At 39.7% G+C, this 18,069-nt stretch overlaps 1 protein-coding gene across 1 annotated transcript in view; it reads left to right on the top strand.

Moving 5' to 3' along the window:
* galnt9 (polypeptide N-acetylgalactosaminyltransferase 9) overlaps nucleotides 1–18,069 on the top strand; it is a 77,709-nt gene that overhangs the window by 3,715 nt on the left and 55,925 nt on the right. The window contains exons 2-3 of the mRNA XM_058070779.2: nucleotides 8,470–8,650; nucleotides 15,313–15,479. Coding sequence (XP_057926762.2) covers nucleotides 8,470–8,650; nucleotides 15,313–15,479 — 348 coding nt within the window. The remainder of the gene's footprint in view (nucleotides 1–8,469; nucleotides 8,651–15,312; nucleotides 15,480–18,069) is intronic.

The raw sequence follows: 18,069 nt of genomic DNA, 5'->3' as shown, positions 1-18,069 counted from the left end.
TGGTAATTGTAAGATAATGAGGTTTTGTTTTTTGGAATTGTCTGCTTTTGGCTTTTTGGGGACAATGTCATGTGTGTGAGTTCTATTTAGTTTTAGTGGTATAGCCGGCATGTCCTGTCCTACATTCAGCTTTCCCTGTAACAGCTGTGTCTCATTTGCTAACTGGATAGAGTATATTTACTTCCCTTTTAAAACAAAACATCATGTATCCTTGTCATGTGTTGCTAGTGAGTCAATGTTGTATGTTGAATGTTGTTTTTGAAAGTTAAGAATTTGTGATATTGCCTTTGTCACTGGTAGTTTTCTTATATTTGGATGTACCTGCATCAACCTTGTACAATGCATGGTTTTAATGACAGAAATTAGGATTGATTGGCCTTGGCGGAAGTCTGGCAGAGGAACCATGCACTTCCACTGGCGATGACGTTATTGCTTTCTATTCTGAACCCTACTGAACTTTAAACAGAATAATATGACCCAATCATTAGCAGAGTTGGGAAAATTACATTGAAGAAGCAATTAGTTATAGTTACTTTCCAAAAAAAAGTCCATGAATTAATAAGACAATTAGTCCTTAATAAATGTAATGACTTACCAGTGAAAGTAATTAGAGCAACTCCTATCCTGGTTAATTTGTTCCAGACCCGACCGTGATAAGTGAGTTCCGAAAAGTAGAATTTTTTATTTATAAGTCAATTACTGGGGCCGCACGGTGGCCGAGTGATGTACAGATCCCACAGTCAGGAGATCGGGAAGAATCTTTCATTGTCGCTTTGACATCTCTGTGTAGAGTTTGCATGTTCTCCCCATGCATGCATGGGTTTTCTTCCCACAATCCAAAAACATGTTTGCAAGGTTAATTAGCAAAATTGTCCATAGGTATGAATGTGAGTGTGAATGGTTGTTTGTCTATATGTGCCCTGCAATTGGCTGGCGACCAGTCCAGGGTGTACCCCGCCTCTCGCCCAAAGGCAGCTGGGATAGGCTCTAGCATACCCACAACTCTTGTAGGGGAAATACGTTGGTTCAAAAATCAAAATTCATCTAAATTCATAATGGCACAATCTTGATATGTTTATATTTTGATGGTCTTATACTATTGGATATATAAACTCAGATGACAGCAACTCGTCATTGGTCAACTTGTCACTGAAAAGCCCTCCAAAATCAGTCAGCAGATGTGCCTCCATTCTCTTTGTACCTCCAGACCTGTGCTATTATTTGGGCTCTGCGTTACACTGCAGCTCTTGTCATCAGCCATGCATGTCAATCTCTGGCCTTCTTCCTGTCTGAAGGTGGTGATAGGATGGGCCCAGCTGCAGAACGTGATATGCTTCTTATCTATAATGCCCAATTATAGCAAAGAAACCCATGCTGTTTCTATTCCAACCATGTCATTGCATGATGAGAAATGTTGTACTACCCTCTCCTCCATACTGATGCACACATGATGCTCTGACTGTATCTTAATGATCCGACTCACTATGTGCAAGCACACTCTGTGTGTAACTTGTGACTGCAGGGCCATCACATTATAGCACAAAAAGGCTGGAGGGAGCAAGATAGAATCACATATATTCCAATAAAGATATGTAGATGAGGCGCCGCTTGACAAAACAGTGTCAGAAGCAGATAAGAATCAATTCTCCTCAGCCTGGAAGAATCAGGATAATGAATTCAGCGACTCACCTGACAATCAGCAATCATCCATTCACAGTAATAGAACATGTTCGGATGGAGAGAGAGTGTCGCCATTTTTGCCACTGTTTGCCACTGTTTGCCCAAAGTCAGTAGTACAAAATCTCTACTGTTTAATCATCACATTTTGAAGTGGCACAGAGGTCCTTTTGACAAAGTGGCTTGATGATACTGGATGGTCATATTCTCCTCCTGATCACATATGCAGTTTGATTGAACATACATTAATACTCAAGCTCGAAAATGTTTAGTCCAGCAAAGACCCATTTCATTTCAATATGGATCCTGATTAGCTGATGTTGGTTACATTTTACTTCATTTTTGGTCAATAAAGCGTTTTAATGACGAATCAATAGTCAGTCAATGTCTACTTTGAGACAATTTGTTCAAGACCTGTTGTAAATGTTGTGTTTAGTACAGGCACTTTTCAGGGCAGACTTCATGTTGGGTTTTGTACCAGGCAACTTGCAGGGCAACTAAGGGGGTCCTCAGTAGGACCACAGCCGAGCTATCCTGCACGTTAGAAAGCTGTCCTTGTACTGTATATGTCTGTCTGCGTTAGTGATAAAGGTGAGTTAATGTGCTGTTAACGATCGTTCGTGATCGTATTTATATGCAAATTAGGGGGCGAATATCACCCATTGTTTTGTGCGCGCCTGTGTATTATGCTGACATTTTCAGTGCTAGCTTACCTGTTGGCGCCCTTTTCGTCGTGAAGCCAAATACAATATCTGTGTGTGTAATTAGCATGTGCTCCTCTAAGTTATTGACTTACATTTATGTTAATGTTGATTCATTACAGAAACCAGATGTTATACTCCTCACAAATTAACCTGTTGGATGGAAATTGGACCATATAGCTGAGTTACTGTGTCCGGACTCACTTTCTGACCGGAGTTCTGGTGTGGATGAGGTGCTCCTGCGAACCCAACTGACACACAGTCAGCTCTCCCCCATAACACCATTATTAATTTGACGCCTTAAACTGTATTTTCCTCATATCATTTGTTTTGTTATTGGAGTATTGGCAAGTGTGTGTTTGTATGAAGTGGGAATGAAGGTGTACAATCTACTGTTGATCCGAGTTTGGCCTGTTTAGCGTAAGTGGAGGTCAATTCAAACTCTTTACTGCACACCTATTAATCGAGCATCTAGATTTTAAGATATTTGAATGTGTGTCATGTGGCTTGACAGTATTTCATTGAGTTCTTTTTCCTTTTCACCCTGCTGTCTCGTGGCAGTGCAAGAATTAATAGAGATTTTCTCTCTCAAAACATCATTGATTTGTTTGAAAGCTTTAAATCTCCCTTGAAGCTGTTATTTCCATCTTTGAATTCTACCCACCCCCTGCAGAATTCAGCCACGTCACTTGGACACACACATAATTGCTTTGAAGTACTCAATACAAAATAAAAGAATTCACTTAATAAAACGTTCTCATACTGCTGTCATCTGCCAGTAAATACTCCCAGCAAGTTTTTTGAATTACCGCCATGTTGCCTGTGACATCAAACTCATCAAAACACAGCCATGGATGCACTGCAAAGTAACACAGTAACAACGTTCATGATATTGTGTTGTGATGAGTAGTTGTTAATACATTGTACATTGCACTACGAAGGGCATTTTGTCTCCTCTCTGGGCACAGACCCGCTTTTCATTTAGGTTTTCAGTTAATGTGAGAAGAATACTAGAAATAAATGTATTGTGAAATACAAAACATGAGTTATGGATACCACCATTTTTTATGGTCTGAAAAAAACTAGCATATTGGATTTGTTTTGAAATAAATGTTACAAAAATGAGTAGCTCTTGGCCATTTTCATTTTGTAAAAGTAGCTCTCACAAGAAAAAATCTTTGCGACCCCTCACATAGCCTGTAGTGCATTTAAACATTTACACTGCATGTATGTGATCGATAGCCAATTTCCCTCATGGATTAAACCATAAAACATCTGACCATCCTGAGTATATACCACAATATATATATATATATATATATACACACAATATACAACAATATACAAACAATGTATTCAATGCATTTTTCTTGAAGTGACATCTCTGTCTACAGCGATGTTGTTATTATTAATATTTTAACGCCGATTGAACTATGTTTCTGCCATGTTGACACTTAGCCATAACACACTGGCGAGTTACTAGCAGGCTAGCGCTAGCTATACTACAGACTTGCCTGTGGCGCGTTAGCTTTGCACTCACAAAATCTCACACAATTACAAAAAAGATAAGCCTACACAATTTGATCTGACACCACTGCTGCTGTGTTTTTATTTCTGAGTTTGAAAAAGTTAACTGAAGGTGTAGGCGTTTTGTCTGTTATGTGAAATCAATGCGCCAATCGGAAGGAAGTTCCGGTAATGCTTAAAATGGCCAAAATATGCAAAATATTGTATTACTTTCTACATGGTTACATCATGTATATAAAACCATAAAGGTATTTGGAGTGTTTTTAATGTCTTTCTTGGTGCATAGCATTATGCACAATAAATAGCAGTCTCTTTTTATCTGTTTTTATATATTTAGAATGCATAGAAAAAAAATAACACGTTCATGTCTCACATAAGTACGGTTAATGATGGCCAGTGTTCCTTAGTTGTAGAATTTTCCATGTTAACATATGTACTAGATAAGTCCACTTCTTAGATGCTTTCATAGGAAAATAGATACATACACCTTTCTTAAGCAGTTGACAAGGTCTTGATCTTTACCAGAAGTCAGGTTTTATGAACACATTCACAAAAACAAAAGCTCCCTGATACTAAATCAAACCACGAGATACAAAAGATGTTATGATGAAGCTTTACTTTGACTTCATTTGCTGTAGGGCTTTTGTAAGCTCGATAGACCCACTCTTGATTTTTGAGAATAGGCCTACAGTATTTGACTTTCAACCCAAGTTACCTCCCATCCAATGATGGATTTTCTTGCCAGTGAAAAAAAGGGCAAATAACACAGCAACCAAACAAACAAAGCTGGCGTGCAATGTTCTGCTTCCAAGTCTCATGCAGAGACATAGTGGCCCTCCCCTTGAAAGCCTCCAGCCCTGGAGGTTATCTGTGTTGTTTTGTGACATGGCTGCAATGCCAGATGGTTGCGCTATGACGCGAGCTCCATATATAATTGTCAAAATGCCACCACTCTGACTGCTGCAAGGGGTGTTGAAGCCCATTTTCCATACAGCTCAATTACAAATGTTCAGTTGTACACAGATTTATGGCTGTCCAAAATGTGGACGGGGGTCCTGTACATTTTGTGTGTGTCCATTTGTTGGTATGGGAAATAAATCCTGTTCATAATATTTTTTGGGAAACGCATGGCAGTTTTCAAACCTTTGTAGAGCAGCAGAGTAGAACAAGAGCTCCTCAAATCCTAGAAAACATTATCTTGTTAGAATTATGACAAAGTACACTAAATGTGTTTATTTTCCATCATATAGCATTTTATTACAGACTTTGAGAGTATTGTGAAGTAAGGAACTTGACTGTGGGACTAAATGTCCTAGTCCATATCCCCTTTCAAAAATGTCACAGCATCAAAATGATGTCTCTTCATAGATATTGTCATGATGAGTCACCTTAATGGGAGCAGAGAGGTATTTTAAGTTTGACATATAAAATACCATAATTAATTCTGTCAGATTGAGGCAGGCTAATGCAGTGGGGGGATGGCCAAGGACTCAGAGTCATCACATAGAGGCAGATAAGATCTGGGGACTCTGTGGTTTTAAATAACCTGCATGGATCAGGAACCAACAAATTGCGTTTCTTACTCACTGTCATGCTGGTGCGCCACACTGCCTCTACAATGCCTTATGATCACTGTTCCGTTAGGGCAACAATGTAACAGCTGGTGATGGATTAAAGGTTTACTCTTAAGTCCAGAACAATATCAACAATGTCTGAAAGTTCAAGCTTGAAAGCATTTTTGTTCGGTAATTTCCCTTTATCACAAAGCTGTCAAGTCTGCAAAAAACTGAATTCATGCCCAACCTTATGTTTAACAATAGTCATAGACTCATTTAAAATTGAATTTTTAATGTAACTAATTAATTAATTGGAGCTGTTCCCTGGGTCTCATTCTTGTACAGTGCCAGATCCATCCAATGATTCTGTGTGCCAGTTGTAGATGTTAGGTTTCTACTGCTGTCTGAGTAATGTAAGATGGCTAGTCCAAATGGGTCTATCATCCTAAAGTTGATAAATCCTTTGGTTGTTTCCAAGTGTATTTAAACGTACTGTTGCACACTCTCTCCCAAAATAACAAAGCAAGCGCCCTTCTGTCCTGTCGAACCACAGGCCCATTTCTAAGCGCTTTACATTTTTAAACAACACAACATTTCTTTTCAATGTTTTGCCAACAAAATACAGTCCGACAATGAGCGCTTCCCCTTGGGCAGGAGAGGTTGGAGGAGAACCAGCGGTGCTTGTTCTTTGGGTGAACACACTGTAAGTCAGGGTTTTTCCAGCAAGTAGCTCATGAGCTGCCAGTAGCTATTAAATACATTTCAATTAGCTCTCCAAAGACTTTATTCCTTTATTATCAACTCCTATACCAACTATATTACAAAGTGGGGTTTGTTCGTAGTTAGGAAGCACTTTGAGTGTGTGACCAATCACAGCGGAGAAGGTGTGCCCATAGGTGGATCGTGGGTGCAATAAATAGAAGCACAAATCCAAGCATTTACAGCTGGAATTGGTGCAGATTCTGGAAGGTCTAGAAAGTTTTCTCTGCGGGTCCCCCCTATTTTGGCTCATGTAGTTTGTTTTATAGATGTTTTTTTTTTTTTCCTGAGCCTGTACAGCGCTTTGGTGCAGCATGAACGATTTGTTTTTCATGTGCTGTATAAATAAACCTTGACCTTGACTTTGGCTCAGTTCATTTGCAACGTTTCAATTCATGCATGACACAGACCCTTGTTTCTTCACTTTATTTGTTCACTTTAATGCCTGATACAACCAAAGGTACATTTGTTTTGGACAGATATGATGATGATAACATAAATAACTCTTATAAGAGTTTAATTTAAGAGATGATGTCTAGCAACTTAATTTTTCTCCAAATCACTTATATAATCACTTATAAACTATAAAGCTGTACTTCCAAAAAAATTAACTTTATGAGCTATTTTTGTTATATTTGTCAACAACTGTACCTTCAGTTGTACCAGGCATTAAAGTGAACAAGAAACTGAAGAAACAAAGTGGTCTAATAATTTTTTTCCATGGCTGTATATTTGGGATGTCTGATGTCTTTTTTGCTGAAAACTGATATGCCGATATTGTCCAACTCTCAATTCCCGATACTGATATCAGCCGACACTGATATGTGTTACATGACATATCTCCCGTGTTGGGATGAACATTCATTCATTCATTCATTCATTTTCTACTGCTTATCCTCATGAGGGTCGTGGGGGTGCTGGAGCCTATCCCAGCTGTCTTCAGGCGAGAGGCGGGGTACACCCTGGACTAGTCACCAACCAATCACAGGGATGGAATGAACACATATGTTATATACAGCATTTAAAAAATATTTTCATGATCGGGGAAGTGGGGTATGCGTACCCCCAGGGGTACGTCAATTGCCGTGAATAAAAATGAAAAACAAATAGAAACAAATAAAACTCAAAGTTGCGAGTGCACCGAACACCTCAATGTGGCAAGTTGTTCCTTGTTCTGTGTACATCATAGCAACGACTAAATAAGTCTGAATGATTACTTTCTGCGGGGCTGCACGGTGGACGAGTGGTTAGCGCACAGGTCACACAGCTAGGAGATCGATTACATCCTCGGCAATCTCTGTGTGAAGTTTGCATGTTCTCTCCGTGCTCCGTATTTTCTCCTCCCACATTCCAAAAACATGCTAGGTTAATTGGTGACTCCAAATTGTCCATAGGTATGAATGTGAGTGTGAATGTTTTTTTGACTATATGTGCCCTGTGATTGGCTGGCGACCAGTCCAGGGTGTACCCCGCCTCTTGCCCGAAGACAGCTGGGATAGGCTCCAGCACGGCCCACGACCCTCGTGAGGATAAGCGGTAGAAAATGAATGATTACTTTCTGCATTAAGAGTGTTTCTTCTTGAAGATGGTGTTCCAAAAACCTTGTTAATCCAATATTTCAAGTGAATTAACACAATAAGGTTCATGTTTTTTAAGTGTGTAGTAGTAGGAGGTATATGGCTTCAGGTCAAATGTCTGAAGGTTTGGGAACCACTGCTGTTTACTATATATTCATATTGTATACTTCATTATAACATCACTGATTATCCTTTGTGCCGATTTGACAACATCACAGTACTGTATTATGCCTCGTGTCATTTTTATGTCATCCTCATTGTGGAAATATCCCAGGCAATCAGAGATAATCAGAACCATAATCCAGCTGTCAGTGACGTGTCTCATACTTATATAGTTCTGTCTTCATGTGACAGCTGTGCATCAGTCAGTTAGTCATTCATTGGCTGTTCATTCAATCGTATTGGCTTATAACATGGTGTCTCTCAGCTTCTCTTCTGCCGTGCAACTCTGTCATGTCCTTGTCCATGTGGGTGTTTTGCAGCTCTGTCATTGACAGACAGTGTAATGATGCCCGCCGGATGGGGCCTTGCTGTATCGGAGCTGCTGCTGTGGTCTCTCCTCGCTGTCATCAAATGTCGATCAGCTGCCATCCTCCGTGCCCTCTCCGCTCACCTATATCTGCTTGCTCTGTTAGCATCCGCCTCTGATCCGATGTGTCATTTTCTTTGCAGGTTTAGCAAAGCCCATGGGGCTGGTGGAGGGTCCCGGAGGACTCGGTCAGGGAGGAGTTGCTGCCTCTCTTGGGGAGGACAGTCGTGATGCTGAGGGGAAATACGAAGAGTACGGCTACAATGCTCAGCTAAGTGACAGGATCTCCCTGGACAGAAGCATCCCCGACTACAGGCCTAAAAAGTATGTCCATTGTCTGTCTGTTACCATTTTGTGGACTGTCTTTTTCCAACATCTTCAGCTCAGTAGGTGCTCTTGCCAAAAGCAGAGTTGCTAACTGGAGGCCAGCTTGATTCCAGCAGCAGTTAATGGGCTCCATTATTGTAAAGACACATGAAGAGGAGACGCTTCTGCAAAGCACATCGAGTTCTCTGTCTCTCTTTCATCTTCATGATTATGATTCTTTTCCATATTTTTGAGACTCCCGAAACCGGTTGCATTGTTGTGTTGTATGCATTGTTGAATTCAAGACACACTATATGTGAGAAAGTAATCTTGTCAACAAAAAGCCCTCTAGCTACAGGGGGTTGTTGATGGAATGTTTGGAAAGGCGCATGAATCTATATTAAACCCCTAAAATTCAAATTGACCCTTGCAATGCAAAATAGAAAAGAGTTCATTTGAGACGGTCTGGCACAGCAGGTGGTTTATGGCTATAATCACATTCCCCTGAGCTTCTCATTGGGACTGTGTGTATGTGTAAAAAAAAAAAAACTGTCCGAATTGCAAATTATGCAGGAACTCAGTTGTTTACTGCAGGCATAATCTAATTGGTACTAAATTGGTCAGCAAATGTGTTCCTTAAGGCCACATTCATGCCAACGACAGATGCTCAATATTGGCTTTCTTACCAGTATCGGTGTCGCCAATACCAGACTGAATTTTAGAAACAAAATCAGTGGTATCACACATCACTGCTGATTGGACATCATCTCATAAAAATTGTCTATAGTGTGGTTCCCCAATCTTCTAGTAGTCTCTCCATTCATTGTGTCTTGTGCCAATTTGCCGTACTATCAGAATCCAACAAGCAGAATACAAGGAAATGTGATTGGAACACATTATTTTCCCATAGCTGCAAAAATATTAATGGTTGCATGTACTGTACTTGGCACCTCACTGCAGCTTTAGTAGGGCTGTTTGTCTCTGTATTTAATATCTAACACAGTGTAGTGATTTTATCATAATTTTCAGTCTACAAGCTCAAAGGGCTGACACAGAGTCAACCATTTGCACTCACGTGCGCATATACTGTCAAAATTCAAGTGTTCAATTAACCCATGCATGTGTTTGGACTGTGGGCGAGGGTCTGAGTACCTGAAGAAAGTCTGTGTAATCATAAGGAGAACAACACACTAAGGATTAGTGTGTCCTACTTGTGTCTGTCAACTCCTACTAGCGTTAGCCCATAAGATAATTTAAAACGCATTACCCCCACTCTGAAAGAAATGGCAAGACAATGATATGTGTCGTGTACAAGAAACCCAGTGGTCTGTCAGAAACAGGTCATTTTAGAGTAAATGAATTTTTTATTATATTTGAGATAGGATAGGAGCTTGATGCATTTTCAGGACTGACTGGTGTTTGTATCACAGAGTGTCATAGAACAATTGAAGTGTGGGATGTGACAATGAGACGGAATCTGACATCCAAGAGAGACTTCTGAGCACTTTAGATGCAATAACAATGCATTTCATTCCAGCAGTGAATGAGTGCGAGTAAAAAGTATCTTGTTAATTAATAAAGTCAGCCGAGTGTACATATGCAAAGGAAAAGGGTTTTGGGAAATTGTTTTGATTTGACAAAAAATGAGTTTTCAGACACAAGGGAAAAGCGGGTTCAGGATTTGTTGAAGTAGCAGCTGCTTCAGCTATTAAATGGTATCTATTTTTGTCTTTGTAGTAGTAGGTTGGATCTACATTCTGCGGGCTGTTCTTACAACTATAACTGCCCTTGTTTGAGTTAATATAATATAATATCATTTGAGCGAACTATATAATGTACATTGGGGGATGTAATTTCTTGAGCCCCTGCTGATTTTGGAAGTTAACCCACTTCCAAAGACATGGCCAGTCCATGTTTATGGTGGTGGTTTTATTTATTGTAAACATTGGAATGCTTCATGTTATGTTGGTGTGGATCTAATGATTGCTTATTCTGCAGAAACAGACAAAAAAATTAATCGTACTTAACAAAAGTGAACCTTCTAGTGGATCTGGGGCTTTATTGTCTTCACAACAGATGTTTGGAGATGATTTTCAAGGATCCGTGTGATTGATTTACCCACTGAGTCAAGTCACACATCTTGACAACTTGATCTAATTGTGATGTTCCCCACTGGTGACAGGTGGCTGTACTTCAGGTGTAGGTTAAATGTAGGACCAACATGCCACCTGTCTAGTGGCCTTTTAATAGACGAGTCAATAGAGCCATGACTGAATGATCTCTGCGGTCTCAGCAGAACCAATTCCACATAACTGTACCCTTATCACAAAAAATGTAATCATGAAATCATTTTTTTTTTTTTTTTTCCCTTCACATCCGAGCAAGACACCACCAGGAACATAAGTAGCCTCATTTGCTGTCCTTGGGCCATGGTCCTGGTGCGATAATGGCTCTGGGAGGAAAAAAAAAAAGATTTTGACAGGAAGGAGAGTAACATTAGTAATGCTCATAGAACAAATATAACTCACAATGGCCATACATAGGAAGATAAATTTCTGTTTTTAACTACCACTCCTCCCTTTCCTAGGGGATGCATTTGACTCCTTCTTGCGATCTTAATCTCGATTTATAATATATATTGTGTATATGAGTGTGTGTGTATATATTGTGTGAAAATAAATATGTACACGGACGGCAGCTTCTTTAATGTGAAATTATCTCAGTGTGGGAGGCTGATAACCAATCAGACAATGAAGGATGCTAAGGAAACAGGCTCAGAAGGATCTGAATTAGATTGGATTGTTAGGTATCTTCCTCTCAGAAACTCCCGTTATTCTTTTTAGTGCTCCCGGTTATCTCTGGAATAGGTTTTAGAGAGGATATGGAGATTTATCCTTCTTCATTGGGCGTACTGCATTTAGTTAAATGTTCAAATTCACAGGTTATGAATGTAGCTTTTGGGGGAAAAAAAAAAGCCAAATGAGCGTCTGGGACTGCAAGGTGGCGAAGGAGATATTATGTTCGAAATACATCTTCATCTGTCGCTCTGTTTCTGTCAAAACCCGTTCTTGGCCAAATGATGAGTGCTGGCCAAGCTAATTACAAACAGATGAGTCAATAACACATCATGTTACGGCTTTACAAGGCTTCCCGTCTACTACAGCAGACGGGCACAAATGGAAGGTTGACCAATGCCCTAAATTGGATCCAATAACGAGGGAAATGGAACTATTATCAATGGATGGTCTAACAACTGCTATCCAGCTTCACACCCTCAAGCAAAGACTCTCCACAAGTCAGGTACCCGGGCAGAGGGGCAAGATATGTACAGCTTCCGTCATTATTATTAAATCCTCATTGTGAATTATATTTATGTTTTTTTGCAGAAATTTCCAAAGCAAAAACAACAGAATAACTCAACACAGCTAAAAATTTACTACAAAAGTTCATTTTTACTGGAAGATTGTGCATATTACAAAAAAATGCAATGTAGCACTTTAAATTATGTTGAGTGTAACTGTATATATTTTAGCTTGCATTGTTGCAGTAAAACTGCATGGTGTGAGAGTGGTTACGTCATACAGCTAGGAGACCCAAGTTCGAGTCCACCCTTGGGCATCTCTGAGTGGAGTTTACATGTTCTCCCTATGCATGTGTGGGTTTTGTCCGGGTACTCCGGTTTCCTCCCACATTCCAAAAACATGCTAGGTTAATTGGTGACTCCAAATTGTCCATAGGTATGAATGTGAGTGTGAATGGTTGTTTGTCTATATGTGCCCTGTGATTGGCTGGCGACCAGTCTAGGGTGTACCCCGCCTCTCGCCCGAAGACAGCTGGGATAGGCTCCAGCACGGCCCACTTCTAATGAGGATAAGCGTTAGAAAATGATTGAATGAATGAATGTTGCAGTAAAACTGCACGGTGTACAAGTGGTTAGGCCACACAGCTAGGAGACCCGAGTTCGATTCCACCCTCGGGCATCTCTGTGTGGAGTTTGCATGTTCTCCCTGTGCATGCATGGGTTTTCTCCAGGTACTCCGGTTTCCTCCAACATTCCAAAACATGCTAGGTTAATTGGCGACTCCAAATTGGCGACTCCATAGGTATAAATGTGAGTGTGAATGGTTGTTTGTCTATATGTGCCCTGTGATTGGCTGGCGACCAGTCTAGGGTGTACCCCGCCTATCGTCCGCAGACAGCTGGGATAGGCTCCATCACCCCCGTGAATGAATGTTGCACTAATACTGTGATGCAAAATAATATTAACATTGTATTTATATACTTGGCAGGACTAAATGAGGCAAGCCACACAGAGAAGGGAACAAATACACTTGCTGTGGGAGAGCATATGTGCATAAAGAAGGATTGGGGAGCATCAATCATGTTCATTCTTTAGAAGAGAGGTTAAAGCCAACACTTAGAGTGGAAAGAAATACTGCATCACATACAGCTTCTATTGTTGGGTGATTGATATGACGACACAAAAGTAACCACAATATTTTGTTCCTATTTTCATGAATGAATTAAACATACTAGTTGACAGTTATACCCTTTTATCAGTATGATGGTTTTGGTGTCATGTTTGGATTATTATCGAGCCACAATACAGTATAATACACTGGCAAAGAAGAGGATGTAAGTTAAGCATCACACTGGGATATACCTGGCATGTAGCCAACCCTCTCCCATCCCATAGTTGCTTGTCACTCATACTGATGTCCCAGTTCAACGGATCACCTGCAGAGCTGAGACGGCAAACCGGCTGCGTTAGAAAACAACATGATCACAGCAGTGGTGAAGCTCAGACTTTGATCAAGACAGGCGACTTTTAGATGCTGAAATATGATCTCACAATTATTCATTGCCAATTTCATTCAAGCAGGACGTGTCTGCTACTTGTCTTATGAGAAGAAATTAAAAATTCTTTTAAGTCTCGCCTGTAACATCTCTAATTTCCAATTGAAGTGCATATTACCTGCCAAGGGATAATTTTTAAAATTCCACTTCTGTGACTTCTAACAAGATCTAATATCAAGCTAGTTGTGAGAGTAATAAATTCTGACATCAATGTGTTAACTGCTTTTGCAAGAATGGCATCTTCTGCTAAGTGCAAAATGTTTCATGTTCTCAGTCTTGATGTTTACGGAAATACTTGAAGAGCCTTCATTACACTCATTCAATGTATCCCTCGAATTTGGCTCTTCAAAAAGTGTTACATTACCGAAAAACAAATAACTGCCTTAACACTTGATATAAACCTTATTATTATTATTGCACAGTGACTCAGCACTGCAGAAAAAAACATGGAAAAAGTCAGAAGCAAGTAAAAAAAAATGTTTTTGTCAGCTGTTGTGTGTTAGCCTAATTGGAGCAGTGTGGAAGATTCCAGCTTTGTTGGGTGTGTTCAGTTTCTGCCAAAATAATCGAAAGACTTTTAGTCTGTCAATGCTTTTATTTTCTGACTTCAAAGTCATACTATGTCTGTGTAGAAAACACTGTACTCAGCTGGAAGTGGCAGAGAAGGCTGATGCTGCTGTTTGAGGATCAATGTGAGTACTCAGGACATATGACTACTGTTCCCACCGATAATTGGCCCAACATTACAACATTGATTGTACAAAAATAAATGACAACATAGAAGCCATTGGAATTTTGAAGAGAGCAAAAAATAATAATAACCAGCTTTGACTGACACCGTCAGATCGGTATTAACCTTCTGTTGGAAAAGTTCAAACCTAAAGCTATGGAATTGATCCCCAGTATTCACAGAGATTACTTTCTTAAACCGTCCACAAATGCTGAATGGCCAGTAAATGTCTGTTTTTGACTTATCAAGTATAGTGTAAATAACAGCAACAAGAGATGATGACAGCAAATGCCTCTCTTACTCACAGTGCAACCACAAATAACACAACTAGTGTATGCACGGGCTTCCTAGCTCACCAGTTTAGCCTGTATATTAGTGTGTAAGTGTCTATTTTGATACCCACATATATTTCACATATGTAACTTGTCCTAATTTTAGTTGTTTTAGGCATGTTGGTTGATAAGCGCCTGTTGGTTTGTGATATGTGAGTAAAAGTGTAAATATGAAGCTTATAAATGAAAGGTATACAAAACTGTGGCGAGACCAGCCATATTGTTTGACAGTGCCACTGAGGAAAAGACAGGAAGCAGAACTGGTGGTAGCAGAGATGAGGATGCTGAGGTTCTCATTGGGAGTGACCAGGATAGATAGGATCAGGAACGAGTACATCAGAAGGACATTACATGTTAGAGGACTTGGAGATGACCAGACTGATTTACCTGGAATTTATTGGTGAGGTTCTCCTTGGGAGTGACCAGGATAGATAGGATCAGGAACGAGTACATCAGAAGGACATTACATGTTAGAGGACTTGGAGATGACCAGACTGATTTACCTGGAATTTATTGGTGATGTAATTTTAACACACCAGCATTTGTACACAGCAAACACTGTACTGTTCTGTTTGCAGAAGACTGAGGTCTGGTGAAATAACCTCATCTTGACGTTAGAAGGGATTCCCAATGTGCCACCCCTATTGTTCCCTTTTATATACAATTTACTCAAATGTATAATAGAATAGTACTGAATATTTTGTTAGAATTTAAAGGTGGTTAATAATAATAATAATAATTATGTAAACTGATGTTCACAGGTGCAAGCAGCTGACATATCCAGAGGACCTTCCTCAGATCTCTGTGGTCTTCATTTTTGTGAACGAGGCCTTGTCGGTGATATTGCGCTCCGTCCACAGCGTTGTGAACCACACTCCAGCTCACCTGCTTAAAGAGATCATCCTGGTGGATGACAACAGCGACAGTGGTAAGCAAAAAAGCTTCAAGGATCATCAACTCAATTATTGATTTAGGAAGTAACTGCTGAAATTTTCTTTGCTGCTGTTCAATGATTTTGTTATTGCAAGTTTGAATATGAGTCATATTAGACTGAAAATATTGGTCATATCAGTCCTGAATTATTATAATGATACGAGTACCAGCTCACCAGGTCACAACACCACAAAAATATTCAGATTGGGATGTGGATTTGATTGTTGGATTTCAAACTTTCTATATGCAATTCTCCATGGTACCTTGTCTGTCGGGATCATAAAAGATTGGATTTACACTGTAGTTCTTTATTCCCAATTCCAGTGTAGTGTGTGCAGTAATTCCACTTTTGTACTCCCCGTTTACATCTACTTTTAAGTGACCAGATATTACGAACTTACTGTACATTTACTGCACAGCTGAAGCAATCTGTGCAAGCAGGTGAGATATTCTGGTGAGGTGTTCGGGGCATGCCCAGAACCTAGGGAACGCTGAATGGATTATGTCTCATAGCTGGACTGGAAACGCTTTGGTGTCCTCCCAGTGGAACTGGAAGAGGTGGCTTGAGACCAAGAAGTGAAGTGAATCACACTGCAGAAACAGCACCAAAAGCAGGGGATTCAAAGGAGTGGCAAAAAACATGAAGAGACAATCTTACTTGATTATCGAAAAGAGCAGATGTTACCATTCTGGGGGAATCCACACAGCCTTTGGTGGGTGTCTCAGTTGTGCATGACAGTGCATGACACTCCCAGATATATGTATTAAAACACATGATAGCTATCTGATTCAAATTTAAGGACATTCTGAATTAGGCCACAGCATAGAGGAAAAACAGTCAACTGGGATATGTTCCAGCTTATCTGTGACCTTGAGCAGGAGTATATACTGAAATGGGACAATGTACAGTATTTGGCAGACCTGACAATTTATGTGCTATCAATGCACTTTTCTTTCTCTGACTGAGTAACAGGATGGAGAACCCTGCAGGGTGGATACCCTATGGACAGACTATAAAACAGCTTTAACCCTTAGATGCACGAGTGACTGGACCATACGCTCTTCCATAAGTGGGTCAAAAATGACCCATACTAGAATCAATGCGTTGTTATACCAATTTTGCCATTTTGGTTAGGAATAATCACTTGTATGATATTTAGTATTATATTGAGGACCACACAATAATTATTTCATGTTAGAAACATCTTAATTTTTCACTTTTTTCCATCTTTGAAAAAGAAAATGACCCCGTACAACAATAGAAAATGTGAGGATCCATTGTCTGTTGCATAAAGGTAAGTTAAAAATGTGAACGGCATGATATCAAAAATATGATTTTTGAGGAATACCTGGAATATGAAATGATGGAAAATTTTCATTACGAAAATATTTCAAGAAAACAACCTGACCAGGTCATTTTTGACCCACTTATGGAAGGTTGGGGTAGTAACACAAAAACAAACATTTTTTAAAATGTATAAAAGATAAGTTAAAAATGTGAATGGCATGATATCAAAAATGTTTTTTGAGGAATGCCTGGAATATGAAATGATAAAAAATTTTCATTACGAAGGTATTTCAAGAAAACAACCTGACCGGGTCATTTTGGAAGGTTGGGGTAGTAACACAAAAACAAAAATTTCATAAAATGTATAAAAGATAAGTTAAAAATGTGAACGACATGATATCAAAACATGTTTTTTGAGGAATACCTGGAATATGAAATGATAAAAAATTTTAATTATGAAGATATTTCAAGAAAACAACCTGACCGGGTCATTTTATAGACATAGATAGATAGATAGATAGACTCCCTTTATTGTCATTGCACAAAAACACAGTAGTGAAATTGCCAACGAAATGTCATTTTTGACCCACTTATGCATCTAAGGGTTAATATAGAAAACAGAGATGATAGGACAAGACTCATCTTTTACAAAAGAACTTCAACTTTCAAAAGAATTTCATTTTACTTTTTTCATGGCGATGACAACCAACCCTATGCTGTGTGACACTCACATCAGGTGATGATGCTGAACTTCACACCCGTTCGGTTTTCATGATTTGGGGGTGATTTGGGTAGGATGAGGAGTGGGGGGCAGTTGCAGTGTGCCCATACAACACAGACGCAAAAACACTTTACGGCACATTTTTTGGTTAGGGATGTTACCTCTTTATCAATGCTGCGCTTCACATGGCAGAAACTGCCACTGCCTCCAGGATTTGGTGGTGTTGCGATCACGGAAAATTGTCGGTCTGTCATTGACTTTATGTGACCATTGGGGGGAGGGGAGGATGGGGGGGACCGGGCACAAATAAATATGAATCATTGCGGCGCCATGGGCAAATTGCCCATGTAGCTCATATCTAAAACCTCCACTGTAGGAGGGACACTGCACTAGATTACACTTGGCCCTCCTTCACTCATCACAGTCAACCTCCTTTAAATTGGCAAAGGAAAAAGGAAACTCCAGAAAGGAAGTTGAAGGAGAAGTCACAGACAGAAGTGTTATCCTCACTAGGACCCATGAGAACAAACAAAGCCTTCATTATACAGTACATTAGTTCACCAAACTTTTTAATGC

This window comes from Doryrhamphus excisus, linkage group LG3, assembly GCF_037039965.1.
Source record: "Doryrhamphus excisus strain RoL-2023G ecotype Guam linkage group LG3, RoL_Dexc_Guam_v1.1, whole genome shotgun sequence".
In the NCBI taxonomy this organism is placed as follows: Eukaryota; Metazoa; Chordata; class Actinopteri; order Syngnathiformes; family Syngnathidae; genus Doryrhamphus; species Doryrhamphus excisus.
The sequence above is the reverse complement of the archived record's forward strand: the minus strand, read 5'-3'. Positions and strand labels throughout refer to the sequence as shown.